This window comes from Rhinolophus sinicus, linkage group LG11 (assembly GCF_036562045.2).
Source record: "Rhinolophus sinicus isolate RSC01 linkage group LG11, ASM3656204v1, whole genome shotgun sequence".
Lineage (NCBI taxonomy): Eukaryota > Metazoa > Chordata > Mammalia > Chiroptera > Rhinolophidae > Rhinolophus > Rhinolophus sinicus.
Genome location: NC_133760.1, coordinates 58,758,242 through 58,775,162, shown reverse-complemented (window position 1 = coordinate 58,775,162; position 16,921 = coordinate 58,758,242). Strand labels below are relative to the sequence as shown.

General features: G+C 51.1%; 1 protein-coding gene across 1 annotated transcript in view; it reads left to right on the top strand.

Moving 5' to 3' along the window:
- Positions 1–16,921, top strand: part of TMEM178B (transmembrane protein 178B) — a 323,639-nt gene that overhangs the window by 95,420 nt on the left and 211,298 nt on the right. Inside the window, exon 2 of the mRNA XM_019749862.2 lies at positions 6,832–6,945. Within this exon, the coding sequence (XP_019605421.1) occupies positions 6,832–6,945 (114 nt within the window). The remainder of the gene's footprint in view (positions 1–6,831; positions 6,946–16,921) is intronic.

The window sequence follows — 16,921 nt, the reverse complement described above, 5'->3', positions numbered from 1 at the left end:
TGTGAGAACCCCCGGCCCTGTCTGCCCTCCTTGACCCCTGGAACATTCCTGGTTTCCATCCTTCCTCTTTTCATCAGGGACATGGTTTTGCTTCTAATGTCCAAACTCAAACCCCCTAAATTCCTGTCTTCCTTTGCCCCTATTCTTTAGGCCAGTTGAAGAATTCAAGATTAATAACGTGGAGAAATCTGATAACTGGCTTTCCCAATTTGCTAAAAAGAAAGTCTCCCTACTTCCTCTTTCTGCTAAGATGTAATTTTAGCTTTTTTCTTTTCTTGAGAAAAAGCCCTTTAAAGAGGAGACAAAGTCCAAGATGTAAAGCTTTAACTGGTTTCATCTCTTTAAAAAAAAATGTTGCTTTTCAATTTTTTTCTATGTTCCTCGGCTTTCTGCTTAATCTCTCCATTTATTAAGCACAGAGCACAGGCCTCAGGCTAGAAAGATGACTAAGAACTCTCAGCCCAGTGGGCGAGACAGACGTCAGGGTGAGGTGACCACAGCGATGCCGTAGCTGGCTGCGGCCAGGGCCAGTCAGTGGGACAGACCCAGGCGTCCGAGCTTTTGCCGTTGGTGCTGTGGGAAGAGCAGCTGCAGACAGGACGGGAGGACGCCCCTCCCTCCCTCCCTCCCTCCCTTTATTTCTTCCTGTATCGATGGAAGTATCGAGATCTATCCAATACAAAGCATCGGCGCTGCAAAATAGTCCTTGTTCCCAGTAAATGTTCAGCCAGGCAGTGAGTCATCACAGCCGTGGTGTCTGAAACCCCGAGCTCACACCAGAAGACACTGGCTTTTCTCCTCGCTGCCACGTGGCTCTGGGCAGGGCCCTCATCTGTCTAAACTCTTTCTTTCTTCAGTCAAACAGGGCTGTTACTACAATATTTACCTCCTGGGGCTGTTGTGAGGATGACAGGGGATAAACTATGAGTGTCCGGCACAGTGGGACAGTCAGTGGGACAGACCCAGGCGTCTGAGCTTTTGCTGTTGGTGCTGTGGGAAGAGCAGCTGCAGGGAGGCATTGCCAGAAGCTTCGGGATGGAAGGAACATGCGACTCTCAGAAGTGGGCCAGTCATCCATCCCTGTGTCTCTAGGATGCTCTAGTATCAAGAGGAGAAAAGAACACGGAGGGTGTGGGGCAGCTGAGAAAGAAGCCTCCTTGGAGGCTCCTGAGCCCCATGGGCACATGTCACCCTTCAGAGTCACCTCAGGGTTAAGCTGGACCAATTCCTTTTACTTATTACCGTCCGCTCTGTTTTCAAATGTGTAAACCATGTTCTCTCTCGTGTAATCCTTCATAGTTGAATTTTTTGAGGAACCCCCATATTGTTTTCCATAGTGGCTGCACTGGTCACTCCACTTTTAAAGTGAGGGATGGAGGGAGTTCCCTTGTTCTGCTTCTTCCTCTGGCCCGCTCTGCTCAGCCCCAGGAATCGGTGTGGGTTTGGCTTTGGAGGACACCCTCCACCTCCCTCTTGTGCTGTCCAGACCCTGCCCGCCCTTCTCTTTTCCCCAGGGGCCCTCTGCCCCTGACGGTCCCTTTGGTCTAGAGGAAGGGGATTGCAGAGTCTCACTGACACCGAGGTATCGGTGACTTTGCTACCCCTTCAGACTTACTTCAAAGAGTTTTAAAAATGGGTGCCGAAGAGAACAATATCTGACCTGAAGGAATGACTCTCTAATGGAAGCATTTAAAGTACTACGGCACCTGTGTAGGGAAGGGAATTTTATAATAGATGGCATGGGCGTGGGTCCCAGCGCTGCCTCTGAAACCATCTGCCTGGGAAGGTTCCTCCTTAATAGTCATGACTCTAGAGTAATGGACTCCTGCACACGCACTTAGGAAACCATTGTTACTGATAGCTGATGCACGTGAGAGGAAACTGCCTGCTGGTATTATTGTAAGTGTGTCAGAATCCAGACCTTAGCGTTTGTGCAGTATCGCTGCCACTCCCCGTCGGTCTCTGTTTCATCGTCTGTGCAGTGCCCATCTGAGCTCAGGTTCTTCCAGCCTCTGGCATTACTGTGTATGAAAATGTATGCTCTGTCGACATAGATGTATGTCTATAGCATGACGTAAACATGGGTTGCTAACATTTTTTTCTGAATTCCTGTGATTTTGCCCGCTTTGAGAAAGTAGTCTTTGGGCAGCAATCGATAATAACTAATATTTCTTGAGCACTTACTGTGTGCAGGGTCCATACTTAGTACTTGATAGAGTTGTCAGGGTCTTAAAAGATCTGAAACAGAAAAAGGATGGGAAGAGTCTCTGCTTATTTCTTGTCCCTGGGTCTCCCTTTGCCACTGAAGACATTGGAAGTGGAGGTAGAGGTGGAGGGGAGGAGGAATGTGCTAGCACTGGACAAACAGAGAGACGGATGAGGTGTTTAGGGAGACATAAGAGGAAGAGGAAAAAGAAAGGGGGGCGGGCTGGATGCCTGTGTTTGCCCCTTGGATCCACTTCCTGCCTGCATCTCCTCTCTGCTCCTGGAGGCTGGCCCTCCCTCTGGCTTCCAGGTGGGTTCAGCTGCTGGGGGGATCTGGTAGAGATGAAGGTGAGAGAAGGGAGACGTTGGGTGCCTGTGCCCTGCCACCTCTCCACAGGTTGGCGGTGACCCCCTGCCAATGGCCACATCACCTCTCCGTACGGCCACCCTCTCCAGGTTCAGGTGACAGCTCTGGGTTATGCCAACTCCTGTTGCCAGCTCCCCCTGGTCCCTGTACCACCTTCTGCTGGTCTGTTTACACCCGGTGCTCAGCTTTGTAAATCGTCCCTTTTTGAAACTTTTCCCCAGTTACTCATTTGGGTATTGTATCTGTCTGGGACCCTGACATACAGATAGAGTCACCAGCTCAGAAGGCTGAGCATGGCTGAAGGTGGAAAGCGTCCCTCACCCCCAGTCATTCCCCCTCCTCCCAAGGCTTCTTGAGGGGAAAGCTCACTGTGGGCTGGGATGCTCGAGTCGGGAGAGACAGGTTTGGTCTTCTTCCCGGGTAAGGCCTTGGGCTGCACCGCTGCCCTCCAGGTGCCCCTTCTGTGCCGTTCGCAGCAGGAAAACCTGTTTGTATTGGGAAACACACACTCTGGGCACACGGGTTTGGTGCCCAGATGGTGCCTGTATTTACAAAAGCCCAGCACCCTGACAGGACCTACTGACACATGGGTAGACATTTTGATTTTCTTCTCAGGCAATATTTGAGTCCTTCAAATGTAATCGCTATCAAGGCAGGATACCTGCATCCCTGAGGCAAAGCAAATAGTGAGACCTCCATTGGGGCTGGGCTGTGGCATAGGCTCCATCAGGCTCCCTGGCCTGCCCGCCTCCCCCCAGGTGCGTGTCTGTCCATCACCTCCTTGCTCTTGCCGCCGAGTGTCCAGTGGCCGGGTGGACTGGGGCTGAGGGACGCTAAGGGAACTGGCTGCAGCCCACCTGGGACCTGGGACCCTTGGTTGAGTTTGTTTTGAGGCTGAGAGAACCTGATCTTAGCCAAGAAGTCGGGGACTTTTCTCAGCCATGAGTGATGGACACCAGTCTGGCCGTTACCAGTGGGATCTTGTTCGGGTCTCTGTAGCTGCGTCCAGCAGTGTTTTGTTTGATCTTGAAGTTACTGAGTGGAGGGCAGCTTCTAGTTTGGATGATGCCTTTGTGCAAATGAGACTGAGGCAGCCCCTCTGGCAGGCATGCCCCCACGCCCGGGTGCCAGCTTGGCAAGCAGAGCAGTAGCTGGATTTCAGGACCCTGGCATCCCTGGGAGGTGTCCTCATGCAGGACACAACCTGCTCAAAAGTACACATCCAAGGTGGCTGCTAATAGTATTCTTGTTACAATCCTCTGTCCTTTTTTGTCTCTCTTCTTCTTTTTTTATTTTTGAAACCAAAGATTTCTCTGTTCACCCCTTGGATTGCATTTACAAGGTGCAGTGAGGGCTGTTCTGTACGTTTGCCATTCCTTCCACCTCACTGTGATGGATACACCTCTCCTTACATCGTCCGGACAGGGAAGAAGTGTTTGCTGTTGACTCACCGAGTTCCGTAACAGTCCCATCCTTTCATTCAGTACATTCTCATTTGCCTCCGTTATTTCAGTCCCTGGCACATGATCGAAGCAGTTGGACCCCTTGCCCGCGGTGGCTTACAAAGGATGCCTCAGATTATTCATTCCTTTCTTCAAAGCACATGTTATTGGTGCTCACTCCGTGCTGGGAACCAGGGAGATAAAGATGAATGGGTAAGACAAGTCCCTGCCCTTGAGAAACTCATAATCTAGTGGGTGAGTGAGGCGTGCAAACAGATAAATCACAGCCCATTGCTGTGCTTGCCGCAGCAGGACAAGCGCGCTGGGGGGAGGAGAGCGGGGCCGGGTGAACGCCTGCTGCTGGGTGCTGGGGACGGCAGGGAGGCTTTGGTGAGGAGCTGCCATTGGGCGTCCTCTTAGGACAAGCAGATGTGCTTCATGCGAAAAAAGGCAGGAAAGGCAGTCGTGCACAGATGTGAGAGCAGGGCGAGGTGGGAAGAGCCACCTGGCTGGAGCCTAGGGGGTGTGATGGCTGAGGGCAGTAGGCAGCTGGCGTGGGGTAGCCTGTGTGCAAGAGAGACCACGTTTTCCTTTCTGGAACATACTCCCAGCAGCAGTGAGGAGGGCAGCCACGTGGAGGGAGACTCCCATCAGACAATTCTAGGTTCTCATCCTGTCCCTGCCACTTCCTTGGGCAAGTTGCTTAATCTTCTTGAGCCTCCATTTTGTTATTTGTAAACTAGGGGTGACAGTCATCAGAGCATCTACCAGATTGGGTTGTATAAAGGATTAGATAGGACAATATCCATAACACAGTTCCTGCTAGTGGGATAAGTGCTGGACACGAATGGGGTCCCGTGTGTTGGACGTTGGTTCCTCAGCCTTCAGGGAGGCTGGGCTGAGCCTGGGCAGCTGCATCTGTCTGTGTGTCCTGGGTGCCGTACACATGTCTGTGTGCTCCATAACACGAGGGAACTTGGACACCTCTGGTCTCCGAAGCCCTGACAAGGCTCTCCTACCTAGTAAGTCCTCCGCACACGTGGCTGTCTTTTGAGGTCGGTCATTGTATTTGTGCAACTACTATAGAGAAAGGGAGTGAGGGCAGAGAGAAGAGGCTGGGTACCAGGGACATTTCTGGGGTAGAATTTGGTGAGAGTTGGATGTTGGGGAGGAGATGCCCCACAAAGAGGAGATGAGTGTGGGGTTTATGGTGGTGTCGGCTGGATGGGAGGTCATGCTCGCAATGGAAACTGGAGTGTGTGGGTTTGAGGTGTGAGTGTGTGTTGAGGACATGGAGGCTTTTGGTTGACTACTTTTTCCAGAAGTAGTTGGGGGATTAAGTTAGGGAAGAAGGAAGACAGGGTGGGATGTGGTCAGGGGCACGCTGGGGGCATGCAAGAGACTCAGGACCTTCGTAGGCTTAGGGGACAGAGGCAGAGGAGTTGAAAAATTAAAGACAAAAGGAAAAGAGTACGTTATGCTTTCCCCAAACTTTGCCTCTTCGCACAGCGTCTGTCCCATTGGAGGGGTGCCTGCCGGTAACTGGCATTGGGCAGTTGTCCGGATGTGATCTGCAGTAAGGCACTGGTGTCAGGAGAGGCGCTGTCTAAATTACTGTACTCCACCAATTGCCAGGTTCCCTGCTGACAGGGAGCCAGGGGGTCCAACAATTCAGTCAGGTGCCACCACTTATAAATTGAAAATCAGTGGAGTGCAAAATGGATTACCATCAAAATCCATTCAAGTGCAAAACCAAATTTTAACAGCCCCCCAACCCCCAAGCTTTAGAAATCACTCCTTTCCCGACTCTGCACAATGCCCTGAAACTGACTTTTAATATCTCCCAGATAAGCACGCGTCAACAGAAATGCCTGCAGGGACCAAAAATGACAAGGCAAGAACTCCTAATCATGCCTTCCTGTGGGAATTTGCAAACATGGTGGATTTATGAATTAATACATTGGCGATTCCGTTAGACTCTTGAAGGCAGTGCTTCTCACACTTAAGTGTGCGACAGAATCACCTGGAGGACTTACTGAACTTGAGACTGCAGGCTCAACCTCCGTGTTTCTGATTCAGTAGGTCTTGAGGTTAGACCTGGGCAATTGTATTTCTAGCAAGTTCCCAGGATGCTGATGCTGTGGTCTCTAGAACCGCACTCTGCGAACCTTGGCTCTAAGATCTAGGACTATTTCGGTAATTTGATGAACAAAGCATGCATTGATTAAGAACAACTCAGCGCTAAAGGTCCCATCGGACCAGGTGTGGAGTATGTGAAGGGGCTCCTCTCCCCGAGAGGAGACTGGTTCTGAGAGACCCAGCTTGATCTGAGTGCTTTGTGTGCAGAGGTGGGGTTGGGGGGATGGGTTAGCTCGGCAGGCCACAAGTCAGCCTGTGCTACAAGCACAAATGACGTCATTATGGCTGCAGCCTGCTCTATGTTGGTTCCGTGGCTACAAACCTGTTCATGTCTTTCCATGTCAAACTTCCTCCCTTGACCTGAACATTGACTTTCTTAAGATTAAACAAACATAGGAACTGCCTTCTTAGCAAGCGGCTATCAGCCTCCACTGTGGCCCTGCCCACCTCTGAAGGATGCCAGAGATGTGTTTTTCTATCCTAAACGACGGTGTTTGATTTTAGTGCTATTGCCCGCTCTTTTGAAGTCAAAGGTACTGCCTTATATAAACTGTAGGTGTCACCAGGCTCGATATAAAACCAGTCCCTTTTCCCAGGACAGAAAAATGGATCGCAGAGACTGCCCCCACACGTGGTTGCTGCCTCATTAATATTTGGTTTCCTGTCCCTCTTTGCCAGGAGAAATCGAACGATGCACGTACATCAAATACCACTACTCCTCCGCCACCATCCCCAGGAACCTCACTTTCAACATCACAAAGACCATACGTCAGGATGAGTGGCACGCCCTGCGTAAGTACACCCGACTTTCTTTCTTTGGCTCTGGCCTGCGGAAGGCACGGGGGTTTGGGTGCCCGTCAGCCGCTCGGTCTGGATAGATGGATGGGTGCTCTTCTTTTTGAGGCCTGTGGACTATCTGGGGACATGGCAGGCGTTCCTTAAAGGGTCAATATCTGTGGGTCAGAATTGCCTCGGTTAGTTTTGATCGCATTATAGATTTGAGGAGTTTGCTTCTCAAATGAAAACAAACCAACAAAAAACTACCAGACAATGGCCAGTGATCTTGCTTCGCTACCCTACTTGGCACTCAAGAGATTACCTACCTGACCGAACCAACTCCTGCGATTTCACTCCAGCGCGTCTCCAAGGTGCTTGGAGTATTATTGTGGCAACTTGTTAATCCCTCGTGTCACCCTTTGTACAGGGTGAGACCGCTGGTGGCTGGAGGCTGCATGCACCAAAATGGGAATTTGCCTCTGGGTGGGGTCACGACGGGGTAGGGTCTGGTCCTCAACTTCCCAGTTTCTGTTTCCCCCAGAATGATAGGCTTTGGGACCCTGGTTCACATGCAGTTGCTCAGCAAAGAATATTGGCTTCTGTCGGTTGGGGAAGGTCTTGGTCAGGGATCCTCAGAGACTTCAGTTATGGTGGGAGGGAGGGTGATGTAATGAGCAAACTGTTAGCTATTTTTCCTCCTCTGCTCCATGGGGTGTTGCACTGCTTGTCTGTGTCAGGGAAGCTCACCTCCACGCAAGCACATTCTTCCTCTTCGTAAGCTCCAGGCTGCCTCTGTTCCATTTGTCATTTCTCTCCTCTTCTGGCTTTTTTCGCATGTCTGAAGGTTAAGATTCAGTTTATTGATATGTGAAGGAGGGTGTTTTATTGTTTCTTGATAAAAAGGATGGTAAACTTTGAAGAAGGCTGAACACATCTTCTCTTTATTGTTGCCTAGTGATCTTCTGCTTGCCTGGGGCCTACAGGATGTCTTCCACTTTTTGGTCTGGCTTTAATCTAACAGCCGTAGCTTGGTGTGGGGGATGGGGGGTGAGAGAGACAAGTAAAATTAAACAAAACAGAGCCATCATTTGTTGGTTTCAGGAAAAAGACTGTGGCCGGGGGTCTGGATGATTGCTACTAAATGTCACTGGCCCCAGATGACAGGGTAGGTGTCAGCCGAGGGGAAGGCATTACTCCAGTGGTTGCCTCTACAGGGTTTATCATTCCTGGAGACGCTAACTAGAACGTGGGCACAGAGAGCACGTGTTCAAAGACTGTTCCTATGATCTAGCCACTGAGCGAAGCACGCCACACACTCATTTAATCCTAATGTGAGATTGGCCTCAGAGATCCTAATAATCAGGGCTTTTAATTGCCTTTGGGGAGGTGGACGTGGAAGGAGCCAGCTCTGTAAATACCTGACCATGACTGCTTGTTTCTCACAACGCATTGGCCTGGGGTAGTCAGTTATAGAAGCCCAGAAGGGATTTTCAAGGTACCTGGTAAACCTTGTTGAATAACCACTTACATATCACTTACATTTTGGGGGTCATGGCGATTATCATGGAACCTGAGAAGGAAGAAGTGACCGACGCAGAAACTTCAATTCAAATTCACTCAATTCAACCAAAGTTATCAAGTTTCTCTGTGTACCAGGCACGGAGTGGATAATAAGGCCGCACGGAGGGCTTTCCAGGAGCAACCATCTGGAGGTGGAGGAGGGGGGTGGGGAGAGAGTGGACGTTCACAAGCCAATAATTACAAGGCGGTGTCGTGATTACAGTATGGTAAAATTACTTCAAGCCACTGAGATTTGGTGAAAGTGTTTGAGCAAGAATTATTTTAGTGTCAATTGTACAGATACACTTGAAAGGAAAGCTGGTAGGACTTTTGGCAGTATGCACAGTAGACGTCTGGAGTTCAAATAGATTACTCATCGCAGCATCTCTGAAAATACGTTACATGGCATCGACAAAGACAGAGAGAGAAGGCTAGTGCTAAGGTCTGTGCAATTGTCTCGAGCCCCGGTGTCTTGAGGGTCCTCCTTCCCAAGCTGTAGTGCTGTTGGTTTCTGTGAAAACCAGGGCACAGCTAAAGCTGTGAATTGAGTACTCATGGATCTGTTCTTGACCAACCAAAGCCATCTCAGTGACGGACATTTGCAAAGGGTTTGGGCAGCTTGTTGAAGGGGAGGCTGCCCCTCCGTCTGAAGGTCATCTTCCTCTTTTCCCGAGTGCCCCAGTGGGCTGGGAAGCAGGCACAGATCACGTGCCATTCCTCACATCAGTGACAGCTGACTGTCTTTAGCCAGAGGGCAGGTAAGCATCTGTCTCATCTGAAGTCGGTGTAATGGGCCATGTTGCCATAATGGGGTAGTGCAGTAAGTGTCAGTTTTAATTTTCAAAGGTCAGATATTAATAGCATTAGGTGGTAGGTGGGCACACAAGCCCCCTTTGGAATAAAGTAGGAGCTATCAAAGATTAGCAAACTCCTATGATCACACTTTGGAAATTAAAAAAAAAATCAGACTGATTACTTGAGACTCCTGTATTCTTTAATACTGTAAATGGGATCAAATAAATTCATTTGATAGTGGATTGGTTATCATTTTATAATGTGACCATAGGTAATTTTTGCCAAAGGAAAGGAATTTGATTCTTTTTTTCCCTAAAGCAACTTCTGGCAAATATTGTGGACTTTGGTTAAACTTAGGTTATACATTTTCATCAGGCATTTGCATGTGGCCATCGACCATTGATGTGGGAAAATTGTTTCAAATAGGAAAAGTACAATTTAAAAATTATGCCGTGGTTTTGGAACCGTTAACCCCACCAATGAGAGGCTTAACTATTTGGTTGTGAGTTCATTTACCTTATGGTCAGGTGAACAGCAGGTGAAAGGATAAAATTATCCATAGGCCACTAGGCTTACAAATCCAAGTGTAAAGAGATAATAACCCCCTTGGGAAGTAAAGGCCAGAGAATCAAGGTGTGTGTGTGTGTGTGTGTGTGTGTGTGTGTGTGTGTGTGTGTGAGAGAGAGAGAGAGAGAGAGAGAGAGAGAGAGCGAGAGAATGGGAATGCTGAATTGTCTGGGTGACTTGGCGACAAGGCTCTGACTTGCCTTGCATGGTGATTGCTGGCTGGTGAGGTATCATGTTTGCCTGTTTCTCTTCCCCGCCCTGGCTGGAGCTCCTTCCTGAGTTGGGACCCATGCCCTCAGGCCACCCAGCCTGGCCATCTGCCCAGGGCAGCCCCTGCCTTCCTCCCTGCCTGCTGCCTCCCATTAGGCCCCAGTGACCCAAGCAGCATTGGTCCAGCCTCTGTGGACTCTGCTCGTGGTCCTGACTCAGATCCTCCTGCCATCTCAGGCCTGAAGCAGGACAGGCGGGTGGCACGAGGACAGCAAGGATGGGACTGTGGCTGCAGGAGCTGAGCTTGCCTAATGCCACTGTCCGAGTGGGTTGTCTGGTTTAATGTTTTGAATATGACAGAATCAGATTAGCACTGGTCAAGGGAAGCAGGCTGGCACTGCAGTGGCATCTTAAACGGGACCGTTTCCTCCTCTCACTAGACTCCCACGGGCTTTCCAGTGTGAGGCTGCAGTGCATGTTTGCAGAATTCCTTCCGTGTCCTGTGCAACCCCCAAGAGCTCCTGACGCCATCCTGAGCAGCTCTACCTTCGCTCTCCCTGCCCCTGGTGTCCCTGTCACATGCCCTTTTACCTCAGCCAGGGGCCTGGACACTGCCCAGTGGCAGGGCAAGGGGAGACGGGTGGGAGGGGATCCTGAGTGTCGTAATAGGGACTAAGCAGCCAGGAGTCCGAGAAAGCCGGGGCAGGGAGGCTGTCGTCACTGCAACGTGAGTGCTTCTGCAAGGAGGAGCTGGCACGGAGTGGCCTGGGCCTGGGGCTGTGCCAGGAGAGGCTGGCAGGGGGCACCTGCTGGAGGGTGTGCGAAGGGCTGCCCTTTCTCACCCTTGATCTCCTGATCTACTTGGCAGGGGCTCTGGGCAGCTGCCCGGAGGCTCCCGCAGGGTCCCTCATGGTCCGAGCCCTGAGGCACTGTATGTGTGAGCTCAGAATTGCTCATTCTGCCTGGCGTAGTCAAGATGGAGGGTTCAGCTCACAGTTGATTGCCGCTGGCAGTGGGAATCAGGGAGCTGAGACCCTACCTTCCTGCAATCAGATCTCCTCTGTTATCTTTCAAGAGACTGAGAGCCAGGAAAGCTAGAGTTTCTTTTAAAGCCTCCTCCTGTTAAGACTGAAAGTTCAGCTAATTCAATTATATGGTCACATGGCACCTTTCCAGCGGGCCAGGGAGGGAAAGAGAAAGAGATGACCTCCTCCCCCACCTCCCGACTCCACACCCCGTCCTCCTGAGGGCACTTACCCACCCATCAGCACACAGACACACACACAGTGGCCCTGGGAAGTGGCATCAGAAGAAATAAGACAAGTCGTAAAAGAGGGAGGGAGATTACAAGGGAAGGACATTGGGGGGAGAGAAGGGAGACAGGCAGAGACTTTATGGAGGAACGAGGACATTTCCGTGGACCTGTGGCGAAGAGGGAGAAGAAATCAAAATCCAGACTGTCTAGTCCAATGCAGACATGCGGATGACACTTGGCTCCCTGTCCCCAAAGCTCTTGACCACTCACCACGGGGGCCTGCAGGTCAGCTCCATCTTGGGGGTCCGGCCCCCGCCCAGCCTGTCCTGCTCTGCTGCGGAGATTGGCATGCAGCTCTTACTTGACTCTGCTCGGTCAAGCCCTACCTGGTCCCCACATATGGCCTCTTGCACGGCCCCTTCCACACCCTCCCCTCTTTCCAGAACCTTGGTGTCCTGGTGCTGTCGATGGCTCCCTCCAGCCACCCCCAGGTACTGCCCTGCTCTTGGGCCCGAGGCTGCCCCTAGCCCATCTGCACTGGCACTGGCCCTCTGGCCTTGGACTTACGTTGGCTCTTTGCCCAGTGGCACTACCTGTTCTTTCCAGATGGGCCTCCCTGGAAGCTCCTGGACCAGCCGGGTCATCTGCGCTCTGAACTTTCCTCCCAACAGACCTGTGGCCCCCCAGTCCAGGAGTTGCCTGGCTCCCTGGTTCCTCCTTCCCCAGCACCCCCAGATGTGACAGCATGCACGTGGGAGACCAAAGGGCTTGGCATGAAGGACAGGACACGATTATAACAGTGATCACCTCCTCTTTGTTCACATCGGTCGTAATGCTCCTCAGAGGATGGCTCGGCGTCTCTTCCCGGCAGCCCAGTCTGCGTGGTGCTGTCTCCTTTGCAGACCAGGTACCTAAGCCAAGCAGGAAATGTTGCCTACAGGTCCCCTCGTGGCCTTAGAGGGTGCTGCGACTGAGGACCCAGAATCCAGGTGACTCGAGTGGACTCCCTCCAGCTATTTCTTCTGTTTTCTGTTTTTGACTGATATTATGTAAAACAGATTAATGGGGTAAACATCCCAGATGCTAGAAGCTTGGGTTCCCTGCAGCGTCAGCCATTCTCCTTCCCTTGCATCCTCCTCTGAGCCCAGCTAGTGCAGGGCCCTTACTGTGCACAGTCTGTTATGAGCTGCCTCTTACTTGCAAGACTGGCCTCCATGGGGGTTGTCACTAGCAAGAAGCCATCCCCGGAACTGTGAAAGCTTGGTAGCAGACACTCACCCCTTAGAGCATCGCCATATGTTACTTGGTGTTCTAATGTCTCTGCTTTTTGCAAACGATTCCATATCTTCCTGCCCCGACCCAGCCCTTGCAGGGAACGTTGTAAACCTCTCAGGAGACCCACAGGCTGCGTCATGCCTGTTCTCCCAAGGCTCCCATGGTCTTTCTGCAGCCAGCCAGACAGAAAACAGACACCTTCATGTGGTATCGCACCTGGACTCCCCACGCCAGTAGACTCCTTTCCTCTTCAGACTTACCTGTGCTCTGTCCCATCCCCTCGGGCGTATATACCAATTTGATGAGCTTGTTTGAGCTAAGGTGTTAACGTCTTCTTGGATTTCCTTCCCTGATAGCATTTTAATTTTTTCAGGGGACTTAACCCAAGGAATGACAGTGAGGTGGTTAAAGGTCAACGTGGAGATACTTTAACGCGTAACACACATGCAGGTGTTCATCCCTCCTGCTTAGATGGCCGGCCTGGCAAGGGATCAGTGATGGAAATGCGGGGACAAGCGGGCGAGATGGCCTTAGGGGTAGGGCAGGAAGGTGGGATGGAGGAAGGCACAACCTTTTCTGTTAAAGACATGCATGTACTGAAACAAATTTGAGAACCACTGTGCGGGTATAATTGCAGTCTTCAAGCCACAATTCATCTGAATGTACAGGTCCAATTTTGTGCTGGGAATTAGTCGGAAGTGGGGCCCAGAGGCATTCTCTCAGCTTCTGCTGATGGGAAGTTGTTTTCTTCCAGCTGAGCGTATGGATGTGGACACCCCAAAGGAGAACTGGGCGTAACCCCAAGGGCATCCTTCATCCATTGTTCATTTACTCATTCATTATTCATGGGTGCCTATTTTGTGAGGAGCCCCGTGTTAGGTGCTGGAGGGGATATTGAAAGGTATGGTGCTTTCCAAATTGGATGATGTATTTCCGGGTGCCAACCAGGCAAGGGATCAACTGGCTTGTTGCTTAACGTTTATTGACTACCCAGAGAGTGCAGACTTGCGCACATCATGGGTCCCGCCCTCCACACTAAATCAGCAAGGATTCATTGCAGGGAAAATACAACCCACATGTAAGCTACAAGTACCATATCACAGAGGTGGGGCCTGTTTTTTTTTATTAACAGCAAGGGCAACGATGGTTTAGGACCTTCCTCTTCTTGTGCTAATTGGGGGACCTGTCCCAGCCCTCGGTGCTGAATATGGCAGGTGATGGTCTTTCCAGCAGCTAACACAATCAGTGTTCACCATCCAGGAAAGCCACCGCAGTGAGGGATGGAGCGAGAGCAGGAGCTGAGTGGTCCAGAGGGCAGGGACAGCGCAGCAGGAGGGAATCTGGGCAGCAGCCACTTGTCATGAAGGCAGTGGGTCAGCAGGTGTGAAAGCAGGAAGCACTACTTTGGGGCTACCGGACTCTGCGGAGTCAATAGGGAGCAGGCGTGGCCAAAGGCAGGCAGGCCCCGGTTCTACAAGAAACCTGGAGTATTAGAGAGTTAGAATAAGAAATACAGGACAGTGGCTGGGAGAGAAGCCCCGCTTTAAGAACCAGGTTCCACAGGTCGGGAGTACTATGCCCGGAACAAGCGGGGAGACCCCTGTAGTGAGGGCAGCAGTCCCCAACTGGTCAGCCTTGGTCCTGAGCTGTGGGGTGAGACGGCTTCTCATGACTGTAGGACTGTGGGGAGGGTGGGGGAGAGGCATCTGCAACAGAGTGGCTTAACAGGAAAGGTAATCAAGTTCCACATCATGCTGTGAAGGACAGGTCAGGGTCTGGACCAGCATTACTCACAGTGGTCTTTGGACCAGCAGGTTCTGGGGACTTGTCAGAAGTGCCAGTTCTCAGGCACAGCCCAGACCGACTGATTCCGAGTCTCGAGTGGCGGGGCCCAGGAATCCGTGTGATTCTTAGCACGTTAAAGTTTGAGAACTCTTGGTCTGGCGGACATAGGTGGGGGCGGCAGTGGTGCGAGGAGGAGAGAGCACGGTGGGCTTTTGTAGGAACCGGCAGGTGGGGTTCTCCTGCGTTTAGCACAACCTCTCACAGAAGCAGGACTTGTAAGTCATTTGTGTGTCATTTGTCTGGTTCCATTTGGTTATCGTGGTAAATGACTTTCCTTCCATATTTCTTTTTGTTAATGAGGTAAAACAGCATGGAAGAGGCAGGTGTATTTCCTTTATTTTTTTTATTTTCTAATTTTGTGTGTTACCTGCGAACATTCTCCTAATGTCTTAGCCTCAGAGCTCTGTCTTGTGTCTCCAGTGTCCTCCTTCATTGAGAAATGGGCTTCAAACTCCACAGAGCCAGGGACATTAGCTGAGTTCCCAGCTTTGTCCTTCTCGAGGTACAAGATCCTATGCAAGCTAAGTGTTATACTCTGTAAAACGGAGGTAAATAATACCTGTCTTGGGAATTGTTTTGAATTTAAGTTAAGTAAAATGATTCATGTGCAGTCAGTAACTTGGTAAAGGCGATGCTGAGCTGTATTAGATGCTATTATTATTGGAGCAGAGAACTGTGCCAGGCGCTGACATCCTTGTGGCATCCGGGGAAGAGGCTCTGAAATGACATCTCGTGGACTCAGGGGCCTTCCTATTCGACTCTGCACAGCCTGTGCAGGTGAGTTTGCCTTGCGCGTGTCTGTACGTGTTGGTGGGTCTGTTGTGGGTTTGCTGTCTGCACAGGTGTGTGTGATGAGAGCGTCCGTCAGGTGTTTACTGTGTGGGAGTAGAAAGTGGTGGAGAGGATCGTTTGCCGAATGGCAACAGTGTGACATCTTGTGAAAGGAGTTCCGGAGCAGAAAACCATCAGTGTTGGGGTCTCCAGCGAGGCAGCAGCAGCAGCAGAAGCAGCCCCCTGATTTATCAGTGGTGTCCAATAAGGATGCAGTTGAGACAATAGCGTGAGTCTCTAAAAGCAGATTTACATACTAAGTGTTGAAAAAGTAACATTTTCAGAGCTTGGAAGAGAAAGACACTGAGTACATTTGTATGGAAATTGTCGAGGGGAGTGTGGAAATGACTCTTCCCTAATTGTTATAACCCAGCCCTGCCTTCCAGGAAGGCTGCAACTTCCAAAATGTACTATGATCACATCCTCTTCATTCCTGGAATAAAACACGTATCCCCAAAGAAGATACTGCAAGTGTTGGGGTACAGGGAAAGGGGGGGGCAGGAAGAGGATGGGAAGTGCTGTCAGGGTCTAGGGGGAGGCAGCGGGGGTGACATTCCCACTCTGGGGGACAGAGTACCCCTTATTTTCACCTCAGTGCTGTGGTGGGCCATTGAGTGGTGTTGGCTGTGGTCGTGGATTCTGCCATTATGTGTTACTAAGAAGGACGAAGAACTGCAGGGGGAGAGAGGTTGGCCTTGAAGCTTGTAACCCATCAGTGGGCGGGGGGAGGGCGACAGCTCTCCCAGCCTTTGGGAGTCAGGGCTGGGTGTGGGCATTGTCGAAACTGTTCCATAGCCATGACCATGGGGAAAAGATGGAAGTTAAGTCCTGACAATGGAAAGGTTCGAGGGAAGCAAGGACGATCTGGAGTGTTGGTTCTGTGGAGTGTCCAGAAAGCAGGATCAGACCCAAAGTGAAGGTAAGATTCAGTGAGCAGGGTCACCTGGAGAGACCACAAAGCAGTGCTGAGGCCCCAGGCTCTGCCATTGCTCAAGTGTAAGGGCTGGCGGTGTTGGCCGCTAAGAGGAACCCCAGATGTCTCTGTTCGTGACGAAGGAGAAAGGCTGCATGAGTTGCTAAGGCTTAAGGACGTTTTATTGGCCACTCTCTTAGATGGGAGCTGATGACTGTGGGAGCTGAGCCCCTGCCCTGCCTTTGCGGCTGATGTTCTCTGCCATCTGCACTCTCCTTTATCTTTCCCTGATAGCCGACTCTGGCTGGAGCTTGGAGGTCACACAGTAAGCCAAGAGGTCTGCATGGGCCATGAAGTGGTTCTCCGTGGAATTCAGCCTTGCTCACGCAGAACTGGAATTCAATGTGTGAGGGTGGGAGGCAGAGCCAAGCCTGAGCCAGTAATAGTGTTACTTGTCCTGCTTCACTCTCCATGTGTATCTATTTCAGGAGCCTTCCATGGGAGGCTGGTATAGAATACGACACAACATTCCAAACAGCACCATCTAATGGAACTTTGTCACAGGTTGGGTTCCCTGGGAAGCAGACTCTGAGACGGAGTTTAGTGGGAGGATGCTTATGAAGGAGCGCCCGTAGGATCCACGTCTGTGGAAAAGCAGGGAAGGAAGCAGGGATTGGCCGAGGGGAAGTCAGGCTCCGATGCAGGCCCAGGACAGCCCTCAGTGAGCTCCAGTCCTCAGT